At 48.0% G+C, this 25064-nt stretch overlaps 1 protein-coding gene across 4 annotated transcripts; it reads right to left on the minus strand.

The window, feature by feature from the left end:
• Nucleotides 1-1596: 1596 nt before the first annotated feature.
• LOC106049107 (uncharacterized protein KIAA1958-like) lies at nt 1597-25015 on the minus strand. 4 transcript variants are annotated; one of them, XM_013201274.3, is made up of 6 exons: nt 24618-25015; nt 14431-14533; nt 12133-12277; nt 7972-8056; nt 6027-7218; nt 1597-3267 (listed from the first exon to the last, which is right to left on the minus strand). In XM_013201274.3, the coding sequence occupies exons 4-6, from the start codon at nt 7972-7974 to the stop codon at nt 2432-2434; spliced, it is 2031 nt and encodes a 676-aa protein (XP_013056728.3). In that variant the 5' UTR covers nt 7975-8056; nt 12133-12277; nt 14431-14533; nt 24618-25015; the 3' UTR covers nt 1597-2431. The 4 variants fall into 4 exon arrangements, with proteins under 4 accessions (XP_013056728.3, XP_013056726.3, XP_047907879.2 ...); XM_013201272.3 differs by lacking the exon at nt 12133-12277; XM_048051922.2 differs by lacking the exons at nt 12133-12277; nt 24618-25015 and adding an exon at nt 18169-18514.
• Nucleotides 25016-25064: the final 49 nt, after the last annotated feature.

Consider the following 25064-nt stretch of genomic DNA (forward strand, 5'->3'; position numbering starts at 1 on the left):
GGGGCGGTGTCCAGCCACCTCTCCGGGAACGGCCCGGCCCGGCAGCAGCCCCTGCCCTGCGTGGTCCTGGGCAGCTGGAGACACCAGGCAGCTGCAAGCCCAGAGCATTTGGTCGCGCTTCTTGCAGAAAATAAATGTTCCTAGAAATCTGGTTCCACCAAACATATACATAAATACATTTTATTAAACAAGCAAACGAAACTGGGACACTGCTTTGCTTTAATTCTTCTTTCAAAGTAAAAGTGTGTTTCCAAGTCCCCTAGCTGAGGCCTCTCAGAAGCCCTTTTCGCAGAAGACACCGCTCCTAGCAACAGCCTACACTGGGTAATTTCCTAATTATTTAAAATGTTTACAGTTTGAGCTGCTGTGACATGCGCTGGGACAGCTACTCGAAATTTCTGAAAATACTAGGCCCTCGCTTCTACACAACGAAACATTTCTCTGGCTGATCGTTTCTTCTGTGAGCAGCAATTAATACCCTTGATGAGATCTAATTCAGCCATCTACACAGGATGCTACTCATCTGTTTGACGTGCAGTTAACTAGAAATTTAGCTTAGAAACATCGTAAGACAAATAAAAGGGATCCACAGATGTCCTCCTACGTACAAAGAGGCAGGTGACTTTCCCCTGGCGTGTGAACACGGCGAGCGGAGGGTTCCTGGGAGGAAGGAGGGCTGCTTTCCCTCCCCAGGCTCTCCTTCGGGCAGGCCTCACGCATAAGGCTCTCGGTGCTGCTGAATTGTTTCCTTCTGCAAAGCTGCCGGCAGCCCTGAGGGCAGAGCTGTGCCGAGGGCAGGCTGTGGGGAGCAGCGGGGGCTAACGGGGAGCTCTCGGGGGAGCTCTCGGGTCCGGCCGTGCTGGGTGAGGGCCGATCGCTGCGCCTCGGGGCTCTGCTTCCCACCACTTGTAAGGCGTGGGGGCGGCAGGGCCCTGCTAGCGTTTAGTTCGTGTTTGTTTTGTTGTTGTTGTTTTCCTGTAGCAAGCCAGAGAACCAAGAGATGCCTGCGTGATTGTGAAAGGATTAAGCGAATTCTGCTGACTAATTGCACCACCTGATTTTTGAGGTAGCAGCCTGTCATTAACGAGCTTTGGGGTGTGGACTAAACAGATCAGCAGGGAGGAAATAAAAGGCTGATCTGGCTGCTATCTTCTTGTTTCATCCAGCAAGAGCAAACCTGAGCCCTGTGGGAAGGCGTTTGCTCTGGCTCTCGGTGCCTGTTTGCGAGCTGCCCGGTACGGAGCCACGCGTGTGGCCGGTTCTGAGCTGGGCACAAAAGGTTTGCAGGTTCCTTCAGCCACAGCTGCTGTGCTAAAAGCGCAGGCTGTGATCGACAGCACGAGGGAAGCTGGAAGGCTCTGAGCATTTGATTGAGTGAGTTTATCTTTTTTATGGCTCCTCAAGCATCTCTAAGTTATTTGGTGACATTAAACTTGAACGGGGCTGCTTCTGGTGAAGGCCTTGGACACAAAGGCCTCCTTAAGAGCCCGTGAACGGGCGCTCAGGGGGATTTCAAATGCCCAAAGCCTGCGCGGGGCCGGCTCTGTAGCCGGGAGTGCCAGCAGGCTTGCCGCAGAAGAGAGCAGTGCGTGTGCTGGTGTTCTGGGAAGCTGTTACCTGGTGGTTCAGGCTTACTGGTTCATCCTCGTAGAACAGACAAACAGTATTAAGTAAGGCTTCATTTTATTAGAACATGTCAACAATTCACTCCAACAACTTGACTGGACTGTACGAGAGTATATTGACCAAACAGCTGAAAGAAGTTGACTACGTCTACCAAAGACCACTTATGTGGCTATATTTAGTGCTCTGGGGAAAACACCATAAAACTTTTCAACACTGTCAGATATTTAAATAACTTTTAAAACAGTCAGAATTTCTTAAATCTACAAATCTTTCACTAAGAAAAATGACATAAACCTTGTTGAAAGCATTCCTACGAGCTATGGATTAGCAGCTGGCAAACATGGTATTTCATCACCCTCCTTCCACCCCAGAACTAACTCATGTTATTTATCTTTTTATGATAGGCTGTTACACGGCAGACTAAATACAGTTTGCAAGTGCCAGCTTCCCTAAATACAAGCGCAGCTTGTTATTCAGCTGCGGAGCCCTCTCCCTGGTAGTGCTAGCATTTTATCACGTCACTAATAATACAGTAGAACGTTAACTTTTCTCATTTGTAAAAACAGAATTCTCTTATTTATTTATTTAACTTTCTGAATAATCAATTCTGTTAAGAAAAAGAATAACAGAAGTTTTTCACTTCACCTAAAAGCTAAAGTAATGCAAATCTGTAGATGCTCAAAGGTGAAACTGAAGGGATGGATGTTCTCTTCAACCTCTGCTAAATATCGCTACTTAAACCCTTGAAACGCTACTTTGAAACAGGCTCCTGTCGAAGTGGCACAACAGAAATCAGCGGATAGCTTTATTTCTTGGCCTTCTTTTCAGTTCCTTTGACTTGCTGGATAATAACTTTCAGCATTTTTTCCATTTTGGCTTTTGTCAGTGATTTTCTACAGTACCATACTTGGTCCCACATGGAGTACAGGGGCTTGGGAGACAGATAAAGCGGATCGTAGTCGTGAAGCATGTCCAGCGGCCTCTTCTTAGCGTACTTCTTGTAGTCCTGGATCGGACAGTTATCTGGGTTGTCAGGCCTGGCAAAGAGGTGTGGAGCTGCCTCCCCTGTAGTTTCCTCTGCACGGAGGTCGTTCTTCCACTCCAGGTACTCCAGCCCTGCCTCATCCTTCCTTAGCACCAGCTGTCCCCAGTACAGGTTCTGGCTCTGATTGTGTGTACTTGCCCCAAACCCCCTAATGATATTTATGAGCATCAGGTGCAAAAAGCCCTGGGGGGTCATCTGACTCAACAGCCCGTTCTTACGAAGGACATCCACGTTTTCATCTGTCAGGTTCTCTAAAATAATCCACTCTCCCGCCCTCTCTTTTTGAGATAGGTGCTGATGCTTTAGTTTTAAGGCTTCCTGAGATGTTCTGAATTCCGCTCCTTTAACCACGCTGTACTCGTAATTGTGATCCTTGAGGTATCTGTCTATGCTGCTCTGAAAGAAGTACAAAGAGTTGGCGGAAAAATCCATGCCGTTTTGTTTCTTTGCGGAAGTGTAGAACCAGGCCAGGTAATTATCGAGGTCTTCAGGTGGCAGCGTGTAGATCTCGCGCACTTCAGAAGGGCAATGTAAAACCAGCCAGTCTCTGAAAATCTTTATGTCGCCAGCATTACGGTTTCTCTTCTTCAGCCCATCTAAAAGATAAGAAACAGCATTGTGGACAGCAAGAACTAGCAAGGAGATCAGCGAAATAAAAGGGGGTACAGCACAATGTTCGCCTTCCTTTTAGAAGTAAGTCAGACGGAGACTGTCACAGACCCCTTCCCTTAAAGCTCTGGTTTTGATTTGTGTTCTCAGCCAGCCCGCACCACTCGACAGCGCTAGTCTGGACAGGACTGCTTCCTGCCTTGTTCCTTCTCGCTTGGCTGGTGAATCTGCATGCCATCAGCTAGGTAAATGTGAGGTATTCTTTCTTTTAGAATCATTTTAATTGGGACAGAATGATTACCTACTGAGATTTCATCACTGAATGGGATTGCGGGATTCACGGGGTGGAAAGCACTGGTGTGAGTTTTATGGGCTATCTCAGACAGCAATAGGACTGGAAACGGGAGCTGTCATCGGTGGCTTGTCCTTACGTTGGCGAGGGGCTGAATGTCAGCCCGGGTGACTTTGGAGCTGGTTCCGTGTGCTCATCAGACCGCGCTCGTGGGACCGCTCACGTACCCAGCCGCTGCGGTCCTGTGCCTGCAGCGCTGGCCCCGAAGCTCGAGCAGCCCAGAACGGACTCGATATCCTTCAGCAATTTGCAGCCACTCTGGCACGTGCTGTACCGTGACGGCAGGGGCCACGCTCGGCTCTGCTAAAATAGCTGGGAGTTGGCCTGTGCGTAGCTCCTGTGATCTGCCTCGGGGCTAAGTGGCATCCATCTCCTATGTTCAAAGCCTTGTACCAGACGCTATGTAAAACATGTTTCAAAGTGTTCCCCTGCACAAAAACCTCTCCAGGGCAGGAGAGCTGCTCTCATTGTGAAATAAAAACATTAACAAAAGTTAGGTGTGTATAGTAAGGAAGTAGAAAAAGACGAGTAAAAGTGTATTTTTAAAAAAGGGTTGCCAGGATTCCAGTTGGGTTCTTTCTCAAGTTGCTATGGCAATACCACATCTACCTAGTTCGATGTAGCATGAGAAATTAATTCTTTGGATTGCTGAAAAGCTCCATCTGCTCGCCTGTGACTTTTCCAGGGCTGGAGAGGGGTAGATTAAAAAGGGTTCTAGAGCCAGCATCTAGAAATTCCCTTTCGTACACCGAATTATTTTGTACGTGCTTAGTTGTTATCTTAAAATGCTGTGGCTGGATTGAGGTGGATTCTACTGATCCCCGTGCTGCTGTTCTGGTGTTTTGCCTTTGTTATTGACTGATCTACGTGAAGAGATGAATGGCTTGTAAATCAATACATGCATGCAAAGGCCTCGCTTGAGCCATAAGCCATTTATCTTGACAGAACCAGTGATTGCACAGACGCTCCCAGGTGAATTCCCAGTCCCTTCTGATGATATATGTTGTCAATTATAGAAATAGCGCTCAAAAAACAACTGCACCGGTGTGTATGCGTGTGGCTACGTCAGGAATGAAAACGTAATGCTGAGTGCATTGAGGAAGACGAGTGGTGCTTCAGCGGTACACCCACTGTGGGACAGACAAACCCCAAACGCTCTTTCAGTAAGCTGCTTTCTTTCGGAGGATGCTGGGCTGCGTGGGTATGGCGCGGGTGTCAGGGGGCTCAAACTGAGCGCGTGGGGGTGAGAGGCGTGCTCCTGGCCGCTCCTTCTGTTAGGTGGAGCCAAGGCATTAAGCTACTGGAAGGAAGAGAGATGCTCTGACTTGGATTCAATTTTCAAAGTTTGCCTCCGTGTTTATGCCCCGATACTAGCAGACAAAAACGTAAAAATGACTAGACAGCAGTTTACTTGGTATTAATGTGCAACACCACCTGCAGGCATGCAAATCATAGAGGCAAATGTTGTGGCTCTGCCACAGCATCTTTAAAATCCTGAGCATTTGCATTTTATTTGAGGTGTTTAATCATTAAGTAACGTGTATGTACCTGGCATTAAGGTTCCAGTGCATAACATATCCTAAAACACGATCGTTTATCAAACCAATTTTATTGATAGTTTCTCCACTGCCTGTGAAAGACTAGCATCATTTTGATAATGTCTGCACGCTGCATGCCAGCTGTTCCTTCTCATGCAGACGGTGTCTGTCTTACAGCAGGATTAACACAGCCGCTAGCCGGGCTGTTCTTATGACAGGGAGTCATTTAAAATACCCTCTGTGCATGACTTAGCCTTGGTATTGAAAGCTCCCTGGTGTATCTCGCAAGTTAATGTTTGTGAAATTATATTTTCCCCTGCTCCAGTAGGATTCTAAGGATAGCATGTAGGAAAACACCAAAAGCTTTGGTCCCGTTGCTGTCTCTGGGATTTTTTGTCATTGACTTCAGTGAAGCCAGAGATTCAGCCCCAGTTTCTCCATTTCACTGCTTTAAAAGTTACTTCCTTGTGCTTTTTTCTCTTGAGACCAGAGTTCACGTCTCTGGTTCCAGCTTCTCACAGGGATTCTCTCTTAAGTACAGCCAACACACTGTATGGTGATACTAAACAAAATGAAAGACCGAAGTATTCAAACTGGATATTTTAGGCTGGGCCACAGCCAAGTACACATTTGGGTAGCACAGTAAATGCCATCATCTACTGAAGTGATAGCTGCTTAAGCTAGGAACCTTTTTTAGTCCCTTTTGGTAGAAATAGCATGCCCCCAACCAGCTGCATTTATTTTGATGCTACAATACAGATTTTGGCAGCTCTACCAAGTCCCCCTCCAAGTGATTAACAAAACGTACCCACATGCCCGCCAACCCGTCCAGGAATAAAACTCTAGACTAGCTTACTTCTGTTTGAAGACGGATGGTCTGAATTCTTGCCTTCCGGACTCAGTGAGGCTGAATGATGAGGTGTAAGCTCAGATACCGACGGTTTGCTCCCCTCAGGAGGGTTTTCAGTAGCATTCCCACTGAAGCCTGATCCTGGTGTGCCACACTCGGGACAGCACAGGTGGAGTTGCTGCTGGACATCTACAGAGGCTTCAAACTGAAAGAATGTCACAGAGGTGGGTGACTCCAGTTGGGATTTTGCTTCAGCGTTGGAGACAGAAATCTGTTTTAACTGTTCTTTTGGTGTTGCTGACCCAGGGGAATTCCTTGCTCTAGAAGTTTCACTTGTGAACTCCACAGGATTAGGAGGACCTTGACACATGAAGCTGCTTTCCAGGATCTTTTGATTGCTTACAGGAGATTTTAGAATAGAGGGAAGAGTTAAGGGTGGCTTTTCTGTGGGGGCAAAGCCAGACGTGGGAGTGGCTGGCTGCTTGATAATTGCCGTCTTCTGATCATGATGCGTTTGCAGATCTACCTCAGCAGTTACGTGGCTAGTTGGTGGTGAGTCTGAAAGAATATTCTGTCTGTCTCCTTGGTTTTCTGCATCTGATATATACTGTTCATCATCAGAGATGATTTGTAGATCTTCATTGCTTCCTAGCTTCACCGTATGTACGTCTGTTTTGATTTCACCTTTGGACGCTGACACGTGCTGTTCTGCTGCAAAGTAGGGTTTCATGGATTTGCTGTTTTTCTGGTTTTCTCTGGGTGCTGGTTCATTATGTACTATGTAGACTGTGTCATCTCGTTGTTGAGTGACCCCTGGAGATCTGCGATGTGATCCTGTGGCAACAGGGCCTGTTCTAGCCCTCTCAAAAGATGAGGTTACCCTGATTCTTTTTTCACCTGAATTAGCTTCCCTTGATGGAGCCTCGGAGGATGTTAGCCTCTTTCTCTTTTCTACAGCTTCATTCTCTTCTCTGCTTCTAAAGTGTAATTTTCCACACGGCCAGTGATATGCATGGCCACCCCCACACATCCACAGAATAGAATCGTCTCTGCCGGGATGACCCGAGGTCTGCACCACTTCCAAGGCTGGGATTTGTTTGCATATATTCCCATGAGTGTGTGCCCAGGTGACAAGGTTGGAGAGATCCATGCGAAGTGAACTGACATCGCCGCACCTTTCAGCACTGATGCTCTCGTTCTGCAAAAACATGTTGGGAGAAACTTAAGTGAAAGAGTACGTGCATGACATAGCAGTCCTGGGGACTGTTTCCACCCCTTCTCAACACAGTAATAATTCTAAATCAGTGATCCTTCTAATGATTCTACTTAAGTGTTCTTTAAAAATAAATAAGTCCACTTTGAAGACCTAGAGGATAATATTTGAGTGTGGTCCTGGAATGAGGAGTTTATAATAGATATTGCATACTTATGGGCTCAGAGTCTTCATCAAGTAGCTCAGCTTAAGAATTTATCACGGCACAGCAGCTGTGCGTGTGTTCTATAGCCACAGCACCGCTGAGATCGACGTTCTCATCGAGTCACCAAGCAGCTACCGTAGCGCCGGTGGTGGGAGGGCACCTTGCTGAAGTGCGGTGCGGTTTGTGGGGCTGAGTCCTGTGATCCAAGCGAGCTTGTACCCACGGACAATTCTGTACTCCCTTATGGAAAATATAACAGGGGGGAGTGTCAGGAATCAGCTTCTCAGTCTCCCACTTCCCCACAGCCAGCAGGGCTCGTCGTTCTTTTGACTGTGAAAATGGTAGCGCCGCTGGCACCAAAGGGAAATCGGACAGATGAAGCTGTCTGTAGGATGCTCGTCAGAAACAGAAAAGTGGCCCTTGCATCCATGTATCTAAAACTTGTTTTAAAAGATCTATTTTTTTTAATGTTATAACTGATTCTGTTAGAAAGAATCACCTACGGTATCATTTATGCCATAAAATATACTCACCATGCTGCTGTTTTCTATCTCACTGAGGGCTCGTTCGGGTGGACTTCAGTAAGCGACTGTTGGAATATCCTTTCTTTCTCAGAACCTAAAATAATCATTGTGTGTGTATATATAATATACTTATTACATAGTTAAAATCTCTGGCTAGCAGATGCCACTAGTTTTTTCCAATGTTCAGCCCCAAATAAATGCTACTGCAGACCAGGTACCTTTACTAAGGTGAGCAATCCCATTTAGCTCAAATGAACTATATACAGAAAACTTGGTCTATGTAAATATTTGCAGGATTAGCCTCTGGTGTATCAAAATTAGAAAAACTGAAATAATACATTGAAAAGAGAATTTTTAAAAACTAGGCTATGTGAGATGTTCCTTCTAGCACTGGCACTTTGATTACAGGCTGTGGCTAGCAATCTTTAATTCCACAAACGGAGTGAACTGCAGAAACAGAAGTACCAGAAATTGTGAAGCGAGTTCAGATTCTAACATTATCAGACTTTTCAAATACGAAAAAGAGGTAGTTTTCTAACTAAAGAGTTCTTTGCATGTGTAATTCATGTTTACTAGAGAAAATCTGAAATTCTCCCATCCATTTTGAAAACTTCCTTGTAGTAATCTGGAACAGCATTGTAATTTCTGTGTAACAGGTTAGAGAACAATTGGTGATACCCATTACTGTCGGTATATGTATTGCAACAGAGCCAAGAAACCTGACAGTGCCGTATGTGACTGATACGGCATGCATTTACCGTTCCTAATGGCAGCCCTTACCCCAGGCTGCTTAGTCTATTACTAACTAAAAATTTTGCGGTAAGCGGTGGCAAAAGATGCCAGAATGAACGCACTGGACACGGGAATCTCGTCTGGGCTGGTCCTGCGAGCAGCCCTGGCCCAACGCGACGCTGCTTCCCTCGGCTCTGAGGGCGTGGGTGAGCAGCGCCCCGTGAGCTCGAGCCCCGGGGCCGGCCGCCAGCTCCGTGCGCTCCTCTTCTCCGAGCCAGCTGCGGAGGACGGAAGAAGCCCATCCCAGCTGACAGACGCAGCGCTGCTCTGCAGCCCGTGAATGCGGCGTTTGTCTGCAGGGATTTATTTCATGGACGTGTTCGTTAAACTGAGGGAAAGCCTGCCGGCGCGCAGGCTGGGAAGCGGCTGTACTGCAGACGCCTGTTCGCGTGCCAGCAGCCGAGGCAGAGGCTGTGCCGCTGCCCTTCGTGCAGAGGCTATGCTGGCAGCCTTAGTGCCCGACCTCTGCCCTGCCGTGCTCGCCAGGCCCATGCAGGGCGAAGGGAGGCTGGGATGAGGCCGAGCAGCCCCGTCTGGAGGCCGGGAAGGACGAGCGTGGCCGCCTGGGCTGCCAGCCCCATCTGTGAGGCGAGGTGGGGATGCAGAGAGCATGCGGTGGGAGGAGGCCGTTGTGATCATGACAGACAAAACCCAGTGACCACGGAACTGCTTCTTGGCCAACCTCCCGCGCTGGAGAGCTCCTGGAAGTGTGTTTACACGAGCCCTGCTCGGCCGATCCAAAGCTGCCGGAGACCAGCACGCTGCAGAGTCCCAGCAGCCGAGCTCCGTGGCTCCAGCTGGCAAGGCACTTACGCACACTGGTTGTGAGTACTTCAGTCTGCCGATGCCAAAGCAAAACGTGCTTCACTGGATGCAAAGCCAAAGCGAGGAGGCATGCAGAATTTTCTGGCAAACATTTAATTGTTCCAAGCAGAAGGAAAACAAATGCCATGGAAGTGGTACGGGCTTCCGAGCTGCCTGTCCTGAGTGAAGCACAGGTAACAACGGCACTGACAAACACCTGCAGAACAAGCAGCGGTCCCTCTGTAACTAGGCAAAGCACAAGCCGAACAGAAAAGGCAAGAAACAAAAGCAAAGCATAGAAGAAAAGCTCCCTGTACCCTCAGGAGACAGGTCGTGGCACTAAATGTTCCTTTCACCAAGAAAAGCACAGGTCAAACCTCTCGTCACATCAGTTTTACTTCCCGATGAGGACTGAATAGGAGGCATCAGAACCACTCCTGTTTGGGGGTGAAACTGCTGCATGTCAGCAAAGCTCTGGAAAGCCTTCTGCTCTTATGCTAGCATCACTCCGTATGTTCCTTTTTATGGCTTCCTAATGATAGTACAGATAATTTTAGCCTAGAATGCTTTGCTGTCTGCATATGCCAGCTCGTGAAACATGTAAAGCCAAGATTTTAAAAGAATTTTCTAACTGAAGCTGCTTGCTTTAAAAAAAAAAAAATCCCTGAAAATGTTCTGGGAGCAAAGGCTTGCTCACGGTGAATTTTAAAGCAGCAAATACATTCTGAGCTCAGGAACTGTTAATCTAGGTGTTGTATGGATGTATGGTCACCATGATCTCGCTCCTAATGAGCCCTAGAGAAGAGGGTTGGAAGCCACCTCAGGTGGCCATCTAAGCCAAGAGAAGAATGAGCTTTACCCAGGCTTCTCCTGAGAGATGCTCGTCTTCAAAGCTTCCAAGGACAGGGAATTCACAGCCTGCCGCAGCGCCCTGCTCCTGGGCCTTGCCGTGCTGGACAAAGCTGAACTGAGGGGAGAATGTTTTTGCTCTTCCTGAAGCTAATGATGAGTTTTATCTTCCACTTCAACATGAGCAATTTCTCCCCAAAGAGCTGAACTGCCTGGACAATCTGGCACTTACACTTAGTGTGGGAAAAGGTAATAGAAACGGAAGCTCTGCGTGGTCATGAGGCCGTGAAATTACAGACTTGGCAGATGAACATCTTGATTTCCATCACGGGTGTCTTTACATGGAATGCTTTTATCTCTCCTTATCTCCGAGCACATGTCTTCCTTTTCCTGATCCCACTGAAAAAGCCTTTTTTCTCTTGATATTTAGGTCCAAATAAAAACTCTGGTAATCAGCTAAGGATACTTCTTCAGCCCACTCCTGTGTTCATACTTACATTAGCTGAGAGTACTTCCAGGGACGCTGTGAAGTGGAAGTTTGGATTTACAGTTAGAGCTGAGCGGGGGAAGAAAACCAAACTATGTATTTACCCTAAAGGCTGAAGTGGCATAGTTCTCATCTCTTCGGTCAACAAAAATCAGTCGCAATCACTGCCGCAATGCCTCCAGCTTCAACAAACCTAGGATCCTTACGGGGGAGGCGTTCTGGGCTTGGGGCTTGAGTTTTGTTTTGAAACCTCACGTCTGGTTCTGTATCTGTGTGGCTGTGAGCAATGCAGCATTTTAATTGTCTTTCCAGGAGAGGCTCCCATCTGATAATGGACACTGTGTGTGCAGAACCCACACCTTTGTGCAGAAAAACAGGACATTCCAAAGCCGTATGATAAATGTTTTCATTTATTTTTTTTAACCAATAGGTTAAAATTAGTGCACTAATATAGCCTATAGTTAAGCGGATTCATGCTCGCTAGAAGGAAAAAGAAAAATGTTTAAGAAAAACGATCTACAAGATTTTGCTGTCTCATGGTCCTGATCCACACAGTAAGTTTTCAAGATGTTAGCACAATATACGCTTACTTTACTTGGCCACGTTTTCTTGAACACAGAGGTAATTTCAAAGAAGTCTACAGCATTTCAGGAGAGCCCTTTAAACTCAAAACTGACTAAAAGCATTGAAATGCTTCTTCCCTTTTAGGACTTTCTTGTGCCTAGTTTGAGCCGTTGAGGGGGGAGAAATACTCAACCATTTCTGACAAACTTTCTGAAAACCATTTGTTTGTAAGGTTTGTATCTGGAAATCACCTGAAACTTTGTACTTTTTCACATTTCAGTGGACTCATACAGCATTATGCTATGCTGAAGGTTGTCTGAAACCCTCTGTGACACACAGGCTGATGCAAGCAGGATAACTAAATAAAGAAACTAATTGTATAGACACTCCAAGCCCTTTAACCACGGTGTTCCTGTCCCTCCACCCTGTAATAGCCCTAGCTGTGTTTCTCTGAAGTCTTACAAAGTCTGCTTCACAGATTAGAAACCCGAGGCAGGCACAAAGCACGTAAATAGGAGCGCTTTGCCTTTTCAGCTCTAGATAAGACAGTGCAGGAAACTGGAACAATCCCGGTAGGAAAACAACAGGATACAGAACAGCAGTTCTTAAACTTGACTCCCACCCCCTTCCCCCAGCATGAATTGTTTGCTCCCGCGCACTTGAGAGACGCTCACCAGAGGTGGAGCAGCACGGGACAGCTGTAAAATGGGTGTACGGGAGGGGACGGGCTGCCAGAGAGCCCTGGGAAGGGGCGAGGGATGCTGCTGGGGCACGTGGTGTCCGGGCAGGAGGGATGACGCTGGGCTTCCCCGCGTCCGCCTGAAAGGAGCAAGGAGGGAGCTGAGAGCAGAGCAGAAGTAGCTCATGGCTGCTAAAAGTCACTGAACTTATCCCACCACTTCTAAGCAAGGGCCTTTGGGGTGGATTAATCATTTCTCAGCACATCGTTCTTCCTGTACTCTGCAATGTCTCTCTCTCCTACCCCTGACTACACCAGAGCCTTCTCAGCACCTCTCCAGCTCTCTTCCTGCTCCACCGTGTCCTTCCACCGTTCCTCCTGCTCTGCTTGCAGAAATACAGTTCCCAAGATGCACTCGCTACAAGGTGGCATCGCTGCATTTCAAGAGATGCTCCTACAAATCAATATCTGATAGTGGGCAGGGTCTAACTGCGTGTACCAGCTCCGAGAGAGAGACTGCTGCTGAACAGCCTACAACAATCACATTCCTTAAACAAGAGTATTTTGGTCTGAAGAACTGGATGCTTTTTTTTCAGCTGAGTTCTAATTATCTCTTCTCTTGAGGGTCTGCGTTACAGAGCTGCTGTCCTTGTAATGTAACTGTGAGCTCTGAATCAAGCCTTCCTAGAACAGAGCCAATAAAAGCCTGCAGCCAGCTGGCAACGGATTGCCTGGTCCAACAAACAGTAATCAACCACTAAAACCAGACGTAGTAAAGGAAAAAATTAATTTGCAAACACGAGCTGCTATAAATAGGTCCTAATATTTTAGATCCCTGCAGAGAAGTGGGGAAGCCGAAATGCGAGCAGGGCAAATCAGTTACTCGTGCAGAAAATTACGCCACGTTTACGCTAACTGTGCTCCTTATCCTGTTAGCGCCGCCGGCTGTGAGCAGCCTCGCCCCGAGGCTCGGTGGGTCGCCAATCGGGGCCGTTACTTCCCGTAGCGATTTGAGGCGCAGGCTGCTTTCGTTTCCTTCTTTCCCCAGTCCCTTTACCTTGAACCCTGGCGGTTTCGCGGAGCCTGAACGCAAAACCGGGGGTGGGGGGGTGGGGGGGTGCTCGTGTACGGCCGGGAGCGGGGCCGGGAGCGGGGCCGAGAGCCGCCGGCGCGTCCCCGGCAGGGGGGGCTCTGCCGCCGGCCTGCGCGGCCGGCCCCGCCCCCCGAGGCCCCGCCCCCGGGGCCCGCCCCCCACCGGGCCGCACCCACGGCGGCCCCGCCCACCCGTCAGACCACGCCCCCACCCGTCGAGGCCCCGCCCCTCCCGGCGCCGGGGGCGCTCTCCGGCGGCTCGGGGCCGGCCCCGGTGGCGTCCGGTGCTCCGGCGCCCTGCAGCCCCCCGCGGCCCCCGGCCCCCCGCGGCCGCCCCGCAGAGCGCGGCCCCCGGCCTGGCCGTGCGGCCCGCGGGGAGCGCGGCCCGGCGGCGAACAAAGGCGCGGTGCCCTCGCTGGGCGCCGCCGGGGCTGGGCTCTGCGCTGCTGTCCCGGGACTTCTGCCCCCCCCCGAGGGCCTTTTCGTGTCAGCCGCACCCGCAGCGAGGGCCCGCCGAAGGGAGCTCCCCGCAGCGTTGCTGCTTCCCTGCCCGCTGGGCCCCAGCTGCAGCGGTGTGAATTTGTTATCAAACGGCATTCGTGGCCAGTCTGACTTGGGACTGAGGCACGGCAACCTCGCGCGTGCACTCGCTTCTTCAGCAACACTGAGCGATTCGAACTCCCGACACCCCCGCTCGCTCCCAGGCGGGGGGATGCCACCTTTCAGAGGCACCTTAAGGCCGCGGTGGCTCGGTGCAGGGGTGCAGCAGTCAGCCTCGCTAGCGACAGGCACGGAGCTGACTCCCGCTGTGTATCTCGAGTGATCGCGAAGGTTTAGGACGTGCTGGTGAGTGGCTCCTGGCAGAGGAAGAAATAACCTTTTGGCAAACAGGGCGCTTTCAGAGGGAAAGCTCCCGCTGTGGGAGTACTTTTTAGCGGCTCAGCGGGGCTCTCAGGCAGACGCAGATGCCCACGGCTGGCACAGGGAAAGCGCATGGAAACACACGCTGTGGCGTCCACGGAAAGGAACGGGGCTCGTGCTTGCACCCAAGGCTTTTGGCTGCGGGCAGATTCATCAGTTTGTGCTATCTGGCTGTGCTGAGAGGACATTTGGGAGCCTTGCAGGCTTTCCACCTTTGCAGCCTTTTTCTACGCAATTTCCTACTGTTGTCTTTGTTTGGAAGTGCCCCCGTGGCCCTTACCTCCGGCACGGTCACTCAGGGTGCTTCAGGAAGCCTCCCATGGAGCACGGCAGCCTAGGGACGGAGGACGAGAATCCCACTAGGACCCAGAGGACAGGGTGGCCTAGGGAATGAGAGAAAGACGGCATTAGTTATTTAGGAAAGTGATCTGAAAGCAATTCGTGCGGGATGGAAGCAATAAACAGAAGGTTCTCTGCCCTGAGAGCTGAGTCTGCAGTCACTTTTTATAGGTTCGGAGGGGCAAGCCTGAGGCAGGAGCTGGGATCGGCGTTATCTGGAGAGGCACCCTAAGAGGCAGCGGCTCCCGGTTTGTCTCCCACTTGAGTGCTGCATTCAGCAGGAACCGAGTCTCACGGATGAAAAATACCACAGATGGATGGCATCTTGCCTCCTGAAGAAGCAGTAAAACCTAGCGCTGGCACACCTAACCATTAATTTGGAAAAGAAAAATATATTCTGGCATAGCATCCTGAAGAGGCTGCCAACCCTCGTCCTGCAGCAGTGATAGCACACTTTCCAAAGTGTGAGCAAGAGCAAATAATGAAGTCCACTCTCCAGATTCAAGCAAAATTTGAGTCAATGGCTGGGTTCAGATCTGGAGTTCTCTGCTGTAATTGCCCTGAGTGCACAAAGGCATTTCTGTACATATGTTTTGGAAACCTCCCCAGGCCTGCACCACAAAGCCAGCTGTCTCTTCCTGGGCCTTCCAGCGCACGCTCTCAGATGGCCACGGCACCAGTGAATGTGTCTTAGAAAATTACCTAGGCTGATGGCTCCCTGAAGCCTAACTGGGTACCTCGAATTAGCTATCTGCGCACGGCTAAGCTTTTGGGAAGGCAGGCCTGCTTGTCAGAGGGCTGCGCTACAGCCACAGCCGTGCTCCTCCACCGACATAAAACCCTTTACTTTGGTGACCACGTGAGTGCTTTAGTCCTCATGGCAAAGCTTGGGAGGGAAAATCCTGCTAGCTGCCTTCAAGTGGTTGCAGAAGTAAGTGGTTAGCTCACAGTACGAAATTAAACACCTTCTCAATAAACGAAGAATTGGTTAATCGAGTCCTGGCCTCAAAGCAAGAAAACGCACGCCGTATGTGCGGGCCAGGTAGCTGCGCATACACTGCAGTTCTGCAGCCTCCCGTGCCCCTGTGTTGCAGCACACCTCCCAGGCCCCTGCCTAACGCTCCTCCAGCGCGGTGCTGTCCTCACGCTCTGCATTCACTGCCCTCGCGTCTGAGCATCTCACCAAATGAAATATTAAACATGCTGAAGGATATTATGTTCCTTTGTTCCTCTGGCAACTGAGATCTTGAGTGCTCTCCGTCCTCCCTGACTTCACGTGTCACAGGTTCACGTCTTATTGTTCTTTTAATGCTTGATTTAATACTCCGGAGGTCTCAGTACACGCTCACCTATGCTACACAGGAGCTCTGGCGTACAACCTACTAGACAAGGAGGCGGCTATTTAACGGGCAGGTATTTCTCATCGGCACCCAGCCCCCAAACTACAAAGGTGGGAAGTGCTCCGGGCAGAGGCGGTGGCTGGCTGCACAGGAAGCCGCGTCCGTTCTGTGCCGAGGGCCGTGCCAAGCTGAGCCCAGCGACGGCTCCCAGCGTTCGCCCAGCGGGGCCCTCACTTGCAGAGGCCGGCTGTAACTCCACAAATAATATCAGGAAGTGGCCAGTCTCCGTGTTAAAACACCCGGCTCCAGGATACCGGAGGTAGGTTACTCTTTCTGTTCAGACGCTTCCATCCAGTTCTGTCACGTAAGAGCCACTCTGAAATCACCGTACCACTTCTTACCATTTTCCACCACCTGAAGCACAAGCGAGCCCTCATCCCACAAAGCCAAGCCCCTTCGCTGCGGGAGCACGGCTTCCCTGCACTGCTTCCATTGCGTAACGCCCTTCAGGAACATATGGGCCAGCAAACAGAAGCCGTCCGCTGCATAATTATGGCACTGACAAACCAATTGAACCTCGGCAGCTGCCACTGGGGAGATTTCATTCATTCTCAGTATTGCCTTTTAAACTTAAGTGGCACTGGAACAAACACATCTTTGATCCAAGTAGGAAATCATTTGGAGCTTTGTGTTTAATAGAGCTGAGGCCCTGGGAAAATGATGGCTTTATTAGCCTGGACGACCGTGCGGGCCTCATGGCAGGCATGCAGTGGTTTGGTCTGTCAGCCCCATCGCTTCTTCAGACTTATTTGGAAATATTTGTTCTTGAATTGATGTGAAACAAGGACTTTAATTCAGCTGTGCTGCTGAAGCACCTATAAACTGTATGAGGAACCTCAAAAAGTATTACGGGAGGGGGAAAGGGAGCACAATTTGGGCAGTTCCAAAATAAAGTTATGTCTCTGCATTTCTGTCCTTGTGCTACGTCACGCTTTTCTGGGGCCAGTTGTTTGTCACTTATCTCCAGGGCAGTTACTGCAGTAACCAGTGCGCTGCGTATGCAAACACAGAGCGACGTACAGGGCTGATGCTGTGCTATATGCACACGCACACATGTATACGTAGGTCTCTGCACAGATACCTTTAGCTAATAGGACACCTATTCCGATGTTGCTGAAATATCCACCAGCTACTCTCACTGCTGTAATTTCATGAAAACGACTCAACAGGCATGCGAGGAATCCAATCTGGGTACATTTCGGTGTGTTCCCGTACGCGTATTATAACCTGCAATACCAGAATAAACCCTACCCTGGCTAGAAGTCTAACGAACAGGAGGTGGTGGGATGTTGCCAGCTGCACATTGACCGTGAGGTTTTTCTCTCCTGCTATGTTTTAGTTGTGAGGATGCTGTGTGAGCTAATTGAATTCCTCTTCCTGAATACAGCAGTATCTTTTCAGACCAGTGTACCTACCCAGTGTGTTACTGAGATATTCCTGAAGGATGGCAGCCCTTCTCAGTGCATCACAGTAAAGAAGAACAAGATTTAAACCTCATACTGTATCAAAAGTAAATATATCTCTGCAAAATTTGCTACAGTAAGTTTAGTAAGAAAGGAGTAAGATCCATAAAATATTCAGTAATGATTCATACAAAGTAGCCACTAAAACTTCGTACTTCAGCCCTCTGAACTAGTTCGCAGACTGGTTTGGCAATACAGTTAAAGAAGCTGTGTTTCCTTCCTAAAAAGATAGTCTCGAGAGTATGTTCAAAATATCGTCTTGCTCTGATTTTTCAAAAAGCATTCTCCTGGATCCTTTGGAAACTACTTAAATGCTTCATTTCTTAGAAGGTTGCTTTAGAAAAGCGAGAGATTTCCCAAGAAAACCACATCATCTTATTCACTGGTGGAGGCAGCTGTAAACATTGTCAATCTAAATATTACTCTTAGTTACAAACAATTATATCAGCTGAGAATGGAAGCTGGCTCTTGCACAGCAAAATCTGACGTGCAGACAGTAAGAGGGAGAGCAGCTTGCAGACGTACATCTAACGGAGAATTTCTACATGCTCTGCACGTGTATCTCTATCTCTTTTAGGGCCCCTTTCTTCATTTAAATGACCTGTGCTCAGACTCTGAAATTCTCCTGTCTGGAGTCACCTAGCATCTGTGTAATATCCATTTAAATAGCAGATGCAATGGGAGACAACCTGACGACAGAGGACACAGGCGACGAGCTAGCGTTTCAGCCAACAATACCTCGGCCTGACAGGTGAGCGATGGAGAGCCTTCAGAAATAATGCATGAGCCGCATCGGGGTGCTGCGGCGCTGCTCACCTGGTAGCTGCCGCCGGTTCGCCGCGGAGCTCACAGTGCCAGCTGCACGCCTGGAAGAAGTGGGGTAACGCAGCACCCGCTAATGGACTTGTTGCTGGGGCGTTTCAGAGAAAAACGGGCACCTGGGCTTCCTGTTTGAGTTACGCAGAGCCCCCGAGGGTCCAGCATGAGTGAGAGCTCGTGTAAAACCCGCTTGCTGAGCCATCACGACCCCCTAAGTGGTTTAGCAGGAAACTGGCACCACCGCTAGAGTGGAATAAAATAAAATCATTGTAAGGAAATAAAAGAGCATTCCAGTCTCTTTCTGAGCAGATTTGTAGCACAGGAAGGTGACTGAACTGCGCTAATCTTTCACTGCAAAAAAATGCCTCCGAATAAAAAAAAGAAATGTAGAACTGCAGCCACACAGAAGAGAACCGAAATTATGTTTATTTCCCTGCCCTAGGATAGCACGGGGATATGTGCTTGTAAGGACGGTTGTTTGTATAAATAAATGTTCATTCTTGGCAGTGGAATGCAAACTATGCTGAAGGGCTGGAAACAGACCACTTTGTAAAGCTGAGGCCAGAGTAAGGGAAAGATGAAGCGAGGTTGTCGGGAGGAAATTCACATTCATTTTTAGCAACTTGGAGAGTTTCTCAAACATGTTTGACATTTTTAATTGTGCTGATGTAGAACCTATTCCAAGGACAAAAGAAGTCAGGATTACTGGGTAAACAATTAGGAAATCTCATACCAGCCAGCTAGGGGTAGTGTTGCCTGTGGGTCTGGAGACTGCTGAAGCACGGAATCATCTTTCGTACTTTCTAGACAAATGGAATTTGAGTGTCTTGCAAAATCTTCACCTAGGTCAGGAGACTCAGATCCTCATCTTGCAAACTTTTACGAAAGGCATATTTTTGACAGTACACACTAGACAGGAAGGAGATTAGTCTGCACTGCTGCTATTTGGCTGAGCTTTCCTGCAGGGTTTCCTGAGAGGCTAGGAAACAATCTTATTACATTTATACCAATTGTCTCCGAAGCTGTACCCTTACAATGGAAAATAAAACTGATATTTCTTCAGGAGAATAAGATCAGCTCTGCAGCACCGAACCACGGAGACACGGCCTGTTTGCCTGTTTTCCATGCTCAGAACATTCTGCATCATGCCTGCAGCGCCTCATTTTGTGTGTGTACCAGCGGAGGAGAGCTTAGCAGGCTTGCTTGCCCTCCTTCCTTTCCGAAGAATTTGCAGACGTGCCTATGTTTTAATTTCTGTGTCAAGGGTGATAAAGACGGCACTGGAATGGCAAGAGTTTACCATTCGTTACCGAGCAGAAAGGTTGCAGAAAAATTATAAGGGAGTGGTTTTTAATGCACACCTGCTCTATTTGCCTTGGACACCGTGCTTCGTGTGCTGCCGGCACTTTTAGGCTCGGTATAGTTGAATAGGAACTTGTATTCTCTTTGAGATAATGGAAAGTCACAGAGGAAGTATCCAGCTTTGGGGCATGAATAAATCATTAAGGGGATGAATTATTCAGTGATCATCCCTACAACATGTGCTACATTCAGACTCGAGAGGCAACATCCCTATTGTGTGGGTTTTCTTCCCAAACATTACAGATGTATGACAGGCTAATGAATCTAAATAGTCAAATGTTGGGAAACGAGATTAAAAGAGTAATTTAAAAAATGGCAGTAAAAAGCTGCACGAAAGAGTTGGCATACTTCAGGCTGGCATTACACTGGTCAGATGATCTTTTAACTCAGGGACGTTGGATCAAGCTGTCCACAACAGTTAGAATCGCAATGTGAAGTATGAATAAAGAGCGGCTCAGGAAATTGGAAACACAGGTTGGAGGAAAGGGATGAAATTATGAGCACAGGAACAATACAGAAGCTGACCCAGTCGTCTAACAAAGAACAACACGGGCACTACACCTGGATTTCTCAAAAGCCCATATGCAATCTTGATGCCTCTTGCTAGATATCTGAAAATTTCTGGGCTTAGCTACACGTTGTTAGATCAGTATCTTTGCCTTATGGCGCTTTTTTAACACTCCATTTTTACGAGCTGAAATCAGTTGGATTAACAGAACAATCTGATTGCAGTGTCTAGAAGGATGGCGTTGTTAATTCTGGACTGATAGAATTATTTGAATTCCACACCCAAAATCACAGAGCCTACGGCCTGAGGAAGCAGAGGCAATTTGTGATCCCCAAGCAACACGTGCTGACAGTTAATTATCTCGGAAAGCTGCAGTGAAGAGTTGCAGCTCTGGTGTAAGTTGGAGCGGCATAATCAAACCATAGAATAATCCGCTCCAACACAGGCTGGAAGAAAAAAAGTCCTGCGTTCAATAGCCAGGAAATGGCTGGTTCATCCTTCACAGGAAATGAGTCACCCGAAAGCATCTGCGAGGAGCAGCGAAGACAGGGAAGTTCTGAAATAACATGGACTGATAACGACAGAGCAGCACACACAGATAAATCTCTCGTTTTCTCATAGATTGGGGAGAAGAAAAGATACGTAAAACACAAGTTTTTGTGATCATACGTACGATTTTAGGTCAATGCAACTACTTGCAGCACAAAAAATACCTGTGGATACAGTTTGTCACCCCTGTGAAAAGGTGAGTTCGGAACGCACAACGGCAGCGCTAACAGAAGTTGCACGTGCAGACAAAATGGCTTGCACAGAGCCATCTACCTTTGTCCCTGCAAGGGAGGCCTCAAATTGCCGTGGTGGCACAGCCATCACACAGGTCCAGTTTAAGGAACTCCTAAGCTGAAAATGCTTTGAAACATTTCCTTCTGCCGAGTACTGGAGGTACACGAAGCTCAATTCCCGACCAATTTATTGATCAACCACCCACTGGTGCTCTTTTTGATAACACTCCACAGTGCCAAATTCTTATGGATCAGTGGAAAAAAACACTTCCCTTGCTAATGATGTGTGCTGGTCGTAAAGCCAGAAACCTGCGGGTAAGAAGCGAGCTTTTTGCAAGCACTGGCGCTAACAAAGCCGGCTTTCCAACGACCCTCTGCACACTCACACCTCCAGCCGCCCCAGCTCTCTGCCTGCACTGCTTGCGACTTCTCCCTGATACTGCTGGTCTCCCTCCTTTCCCCTTCCCTCGCTCTGGGGTGAGTGAGGAACCTCCCTTCTCAATCGTTTTGAGCCACGTTCGGCCCGACCGGCTGCTGAGCAGCCACGCACGTCTTTTTGCTGATAAACGCGGCACCGGGTTTGCTCTGCGAGCTCCCGCCTAACCACTTCCAGAGCCGTGATGTGGCACCGTGAATGATGCACTAAAGAATGTTCTGGCATCCCGAGACGTTACTAAAGCTGCAAATGCTCTCTTAAACAAAACAGCCACGTTAATTACAAGTGGATAAAAATAAATAAAAGCAACAAAAAGAGGCAAAAGTATTTGAAACACCCCCTGCCCCCCAAAATTCACTGGGGCTAGACTAGAAGCAAAGTTATACATGAACGAGTTTCCTGGTTTAGGATCCTGCAGGGTGCTGTGAATAATGGGGGAGGAGGGGAGGGTGCAGAAAAAATTGTTTTGTTAAAAGCAACAGCTGTTCAAAACACCAGCTAGCACCTCTACGGACAGTGGTTCATGTTCCTGATCAGAGACCGTATTTTTGGGGGGTTCTTGTTTTTAATTCACTGATAGACGGGGAGGGTGGAATTGTAAGGGGAAGGGGAAAAAAACTTCCTAGTTTGCAAAGGAATATAGTTACACGGAAAAAGTGTTCTCTGGCTGTGGTGCAGGCTTCAGGGCTATTTTAAAAATACAAAGAAAAAAGGCAGGAAAAGGGTCTTTTTCGTTTCCGACAGTTTTTCTTCCCAGCACGGCAAATTAAATTCAAAGAGATAACATAGGCAGGAAGGGCTTAAAAAAAAAAGAAAAACCCGGGTGTGTCCCTCCAAGGCCTTCCTAGCGCTGTGAGTAACCGGAGCCTGGGGGAGGGTGGGCCCGTTCTGCTGGATTGTACAAAAGAAGCTGATTCATATTTTTCCCTTCTCCCTCCTCTTTTTTTTTTTTTTTTTTTTCCACACGGCTATTTTCATGTGGGTTTCTTTTTCAAAACAAAAAGATACACAGAGACGTGTCCTTCTCCCGGTTGTTTTTTTATGTGTAAAGTATTGTTTTTTTTCTTAAATGCATTTTCCTGTTTGGCCCAAAGAATCACTGTGCATGACCCCGTAGTATCTTTAGTCAGTTTGCTACCATTGTATCTGAAAAGATACTAAAATTTCTGTTAAATATTACAGGAAGATGATAAAACGTTGCATAATCAGCATTTCTGCTAGGAAATCTGAGAAAGCTTGAGCAAACCTTAAAAGAGTCTTTCAAGTTAGCCCACAACTGCACAGGACAGGTCTTTGAAAAGTGCTAATTCTTTGATGGCATCCCCCCGTGTTTGCTTTTCCAAAGATATCTGAAAAGCAGCTGCACACGCAGCGTATCTGCACAGGCAATAAACTAATTTCAACAGCCACTAAGAAATCAGATATCATTCTTACTAGCGATTAGTACATGGCATTAACTTTTTTTCAAAGTCTTTGTGTTATGTTTGGGGTACTGTTCTTTAGGGTGCACTTCTTTACAAATGGGCTCAACTATTGCATATTAAAAAAGGAGGGATTCTGCCTCCATGCTATCCTCTACTACAGAGGGGTTTCTTACAGTATATAAAGCGGGTTGTCCTGATGGGAAGATGAAATGAAACACCTCCATGGGAGATAGAGCTTAAAATAGGCATAGCTCAAGAAACTGTGTTACGGCTTCTGAAATGAGACTTAAATTCGTGCTCTGCTTTGATCAAATCACTTCAACTTTCTGGCCCTCAGCTCACCAACTCCAAAGTGAATCACATAATCCCATCGTTTTCCCATTCTTTGTCTGCCTGATCTAAGTTGTAAATCTCTTATCTGTAGCACAAGCTGAGCCTCCTTTCACATGCACTACCTAGCAAAGTAACTTGGGTTTCAGATAGGACCTTTGGTCGCCTGGAGTGACAGGGAAGAACATTCCTTTACTCCAGTTTAAACTTCACTGCTGCAATAAGGGCCAAATGGCCAGGAGCCCAATAAAGCGAAGATATGGAAATGAGCAGCTACCAGCTCTTGGTAAGATCCAAGCTTTTTGGAAGCTCCTGCATGTCACAAATGGTGACAAGAGCAATGCAGTAGGTTGACATCCAACATATCTGACCGCTGTCCCACTCTGAGAGAAAATAAGGTCTTTGGCCATAGGAACCAACACAGTAACATGTTCGAGAGAAAATTATAGCTGGTTTCACGTTTTTAAAAGCTTTTTTTTGCTTTATTTATGTGTTTAGTATATGCTTCAGAAAGAAATGGGAATATAAAAGGCATGTCTGTACCTGTCAAAGTTACCTGACAGTGAGTAGAAACACTACCCAAGGCCAGGGCTCCAAGTTTAATCTGCACTTTTAAATCTTCTTCTAAACCTTCACAAGGACGCCACTGCCACTGCTGTTACAGCTCAGACGCTTCCATCAGAGGCAGATTGGCAGAAGCATACAAATGTTTTCACAAAAAAATGTCAAAAGTGGGTGTGCTAGTGAGGAACGAAGGATCCTTTCTACAGTCAGACCAGTATTATGTTGCCTAGAAACTCTCAAAACAGGATTGCCGCTAATGAATCCAAGATCAATGTGGACTGAACGTTTGATTCAGTGCTGCACAGGGGACTCGTAGGGAGGCCTGGGACAATTAATTCTTGTGCTGCAGTCAACGGGTAGGTTTATGACAAGCGAGGCAAGGAAAATAAATAATGCTGGTAGAATTCCCAGTGAGCAAATATTGTCTATATTTAAACAGAGCCACGCAGCATTTCATCTGGGGAAGCAAACATCTTTACAAAGCGGAGTTAGTGGGGAAGAACCAGCCAAGTCTTGGTGGATGGTGGAGTGCCTACGGGGCTGATCTGGGATCTGCTCGGCCTCCAGCAGGATCCTGGTCCTCATGGGCCTGTTCCTGTACAGGCACAACGTAAATATATCGAATATAGTGTCACAGTTCCCAGAGAGCACCAGATGGACGCTCATTTTGGTTTTTTATTTTAAGAACCTTCATCGCGTGGCACACGAACGAGTTGGAAAATTATTTTTAAGGGAGCACAAAGTATCTAACACATGTAAGTCCATTAAATTTACTCGAGACGGCCCAGCACCTAAAATTTTTTTTTTCAGAGTTTGAAAATCCCCAAGGAGAGAAAATCCATGGATTTTACCTGAATCTCTGGGGAAGTAAGACCCACAGGCAATTACATGCATTAAGAGTGAAACACGCTTATCTAATTAATCACTGGGCTCTACCTGACTCGGAAAAGAGCTGTTTTTATCCGCAAACTTTGCTAGAACTGGAACTTAGGAAAAACATGATCGTGGTGCGTGAGCAGGGCAGGTAGGTGGTGTCTTACCTCACAAGTCCTCTCTCTCTGTCACTCACTGCATAATCTTTATCCTTAAGACATTAACTGCAAACAGAGTTTGCCCTATATTTTAAGTAAAACTTTCAATAGCTGTCTAAGTCCGTTAAAGATCCCCAGACCGGCAGTGCTAAATTATTAACCCAATTTCGTCGAGGAGCCCGGTCTCCCTTACTCGAAATGGCGGCCGACAGAAGCGCGCGGCTTCCCTGCCCGTAACCAACATGGCGGCGGCGGCGGCCCCGGGCCGTGCCGCGGATGACAACACAATGTGCACGTTGGCGCCCTTGCCCGTACTCAAGATGGCTGCCAACGCCGTTCTTCCATGCCCTGCCCCCAATCAAGATGGCGGACCAGTGTGGCATTTCGGCATCCTTCCCGCTCTCAAGATGGCTCCTCCCAGCCGCGTCCCGACGCCTACCCAATCGCGCCCCACAC

This window comes from Anser cygnoides, chromosome 27 (genome assembly GCF_040182565.1).
Source record: "Anser cygnoides isolate HZ-2024a breed goose chromosome 27, Taihu_goose_T2T_genome, whole genome shotgun sequence".
Lineage (NCBI taxonomy): Eukaryota > Metazoa > Chordata > Aves > Anseriformes > Anatidae > Anser > Anser cygnoides.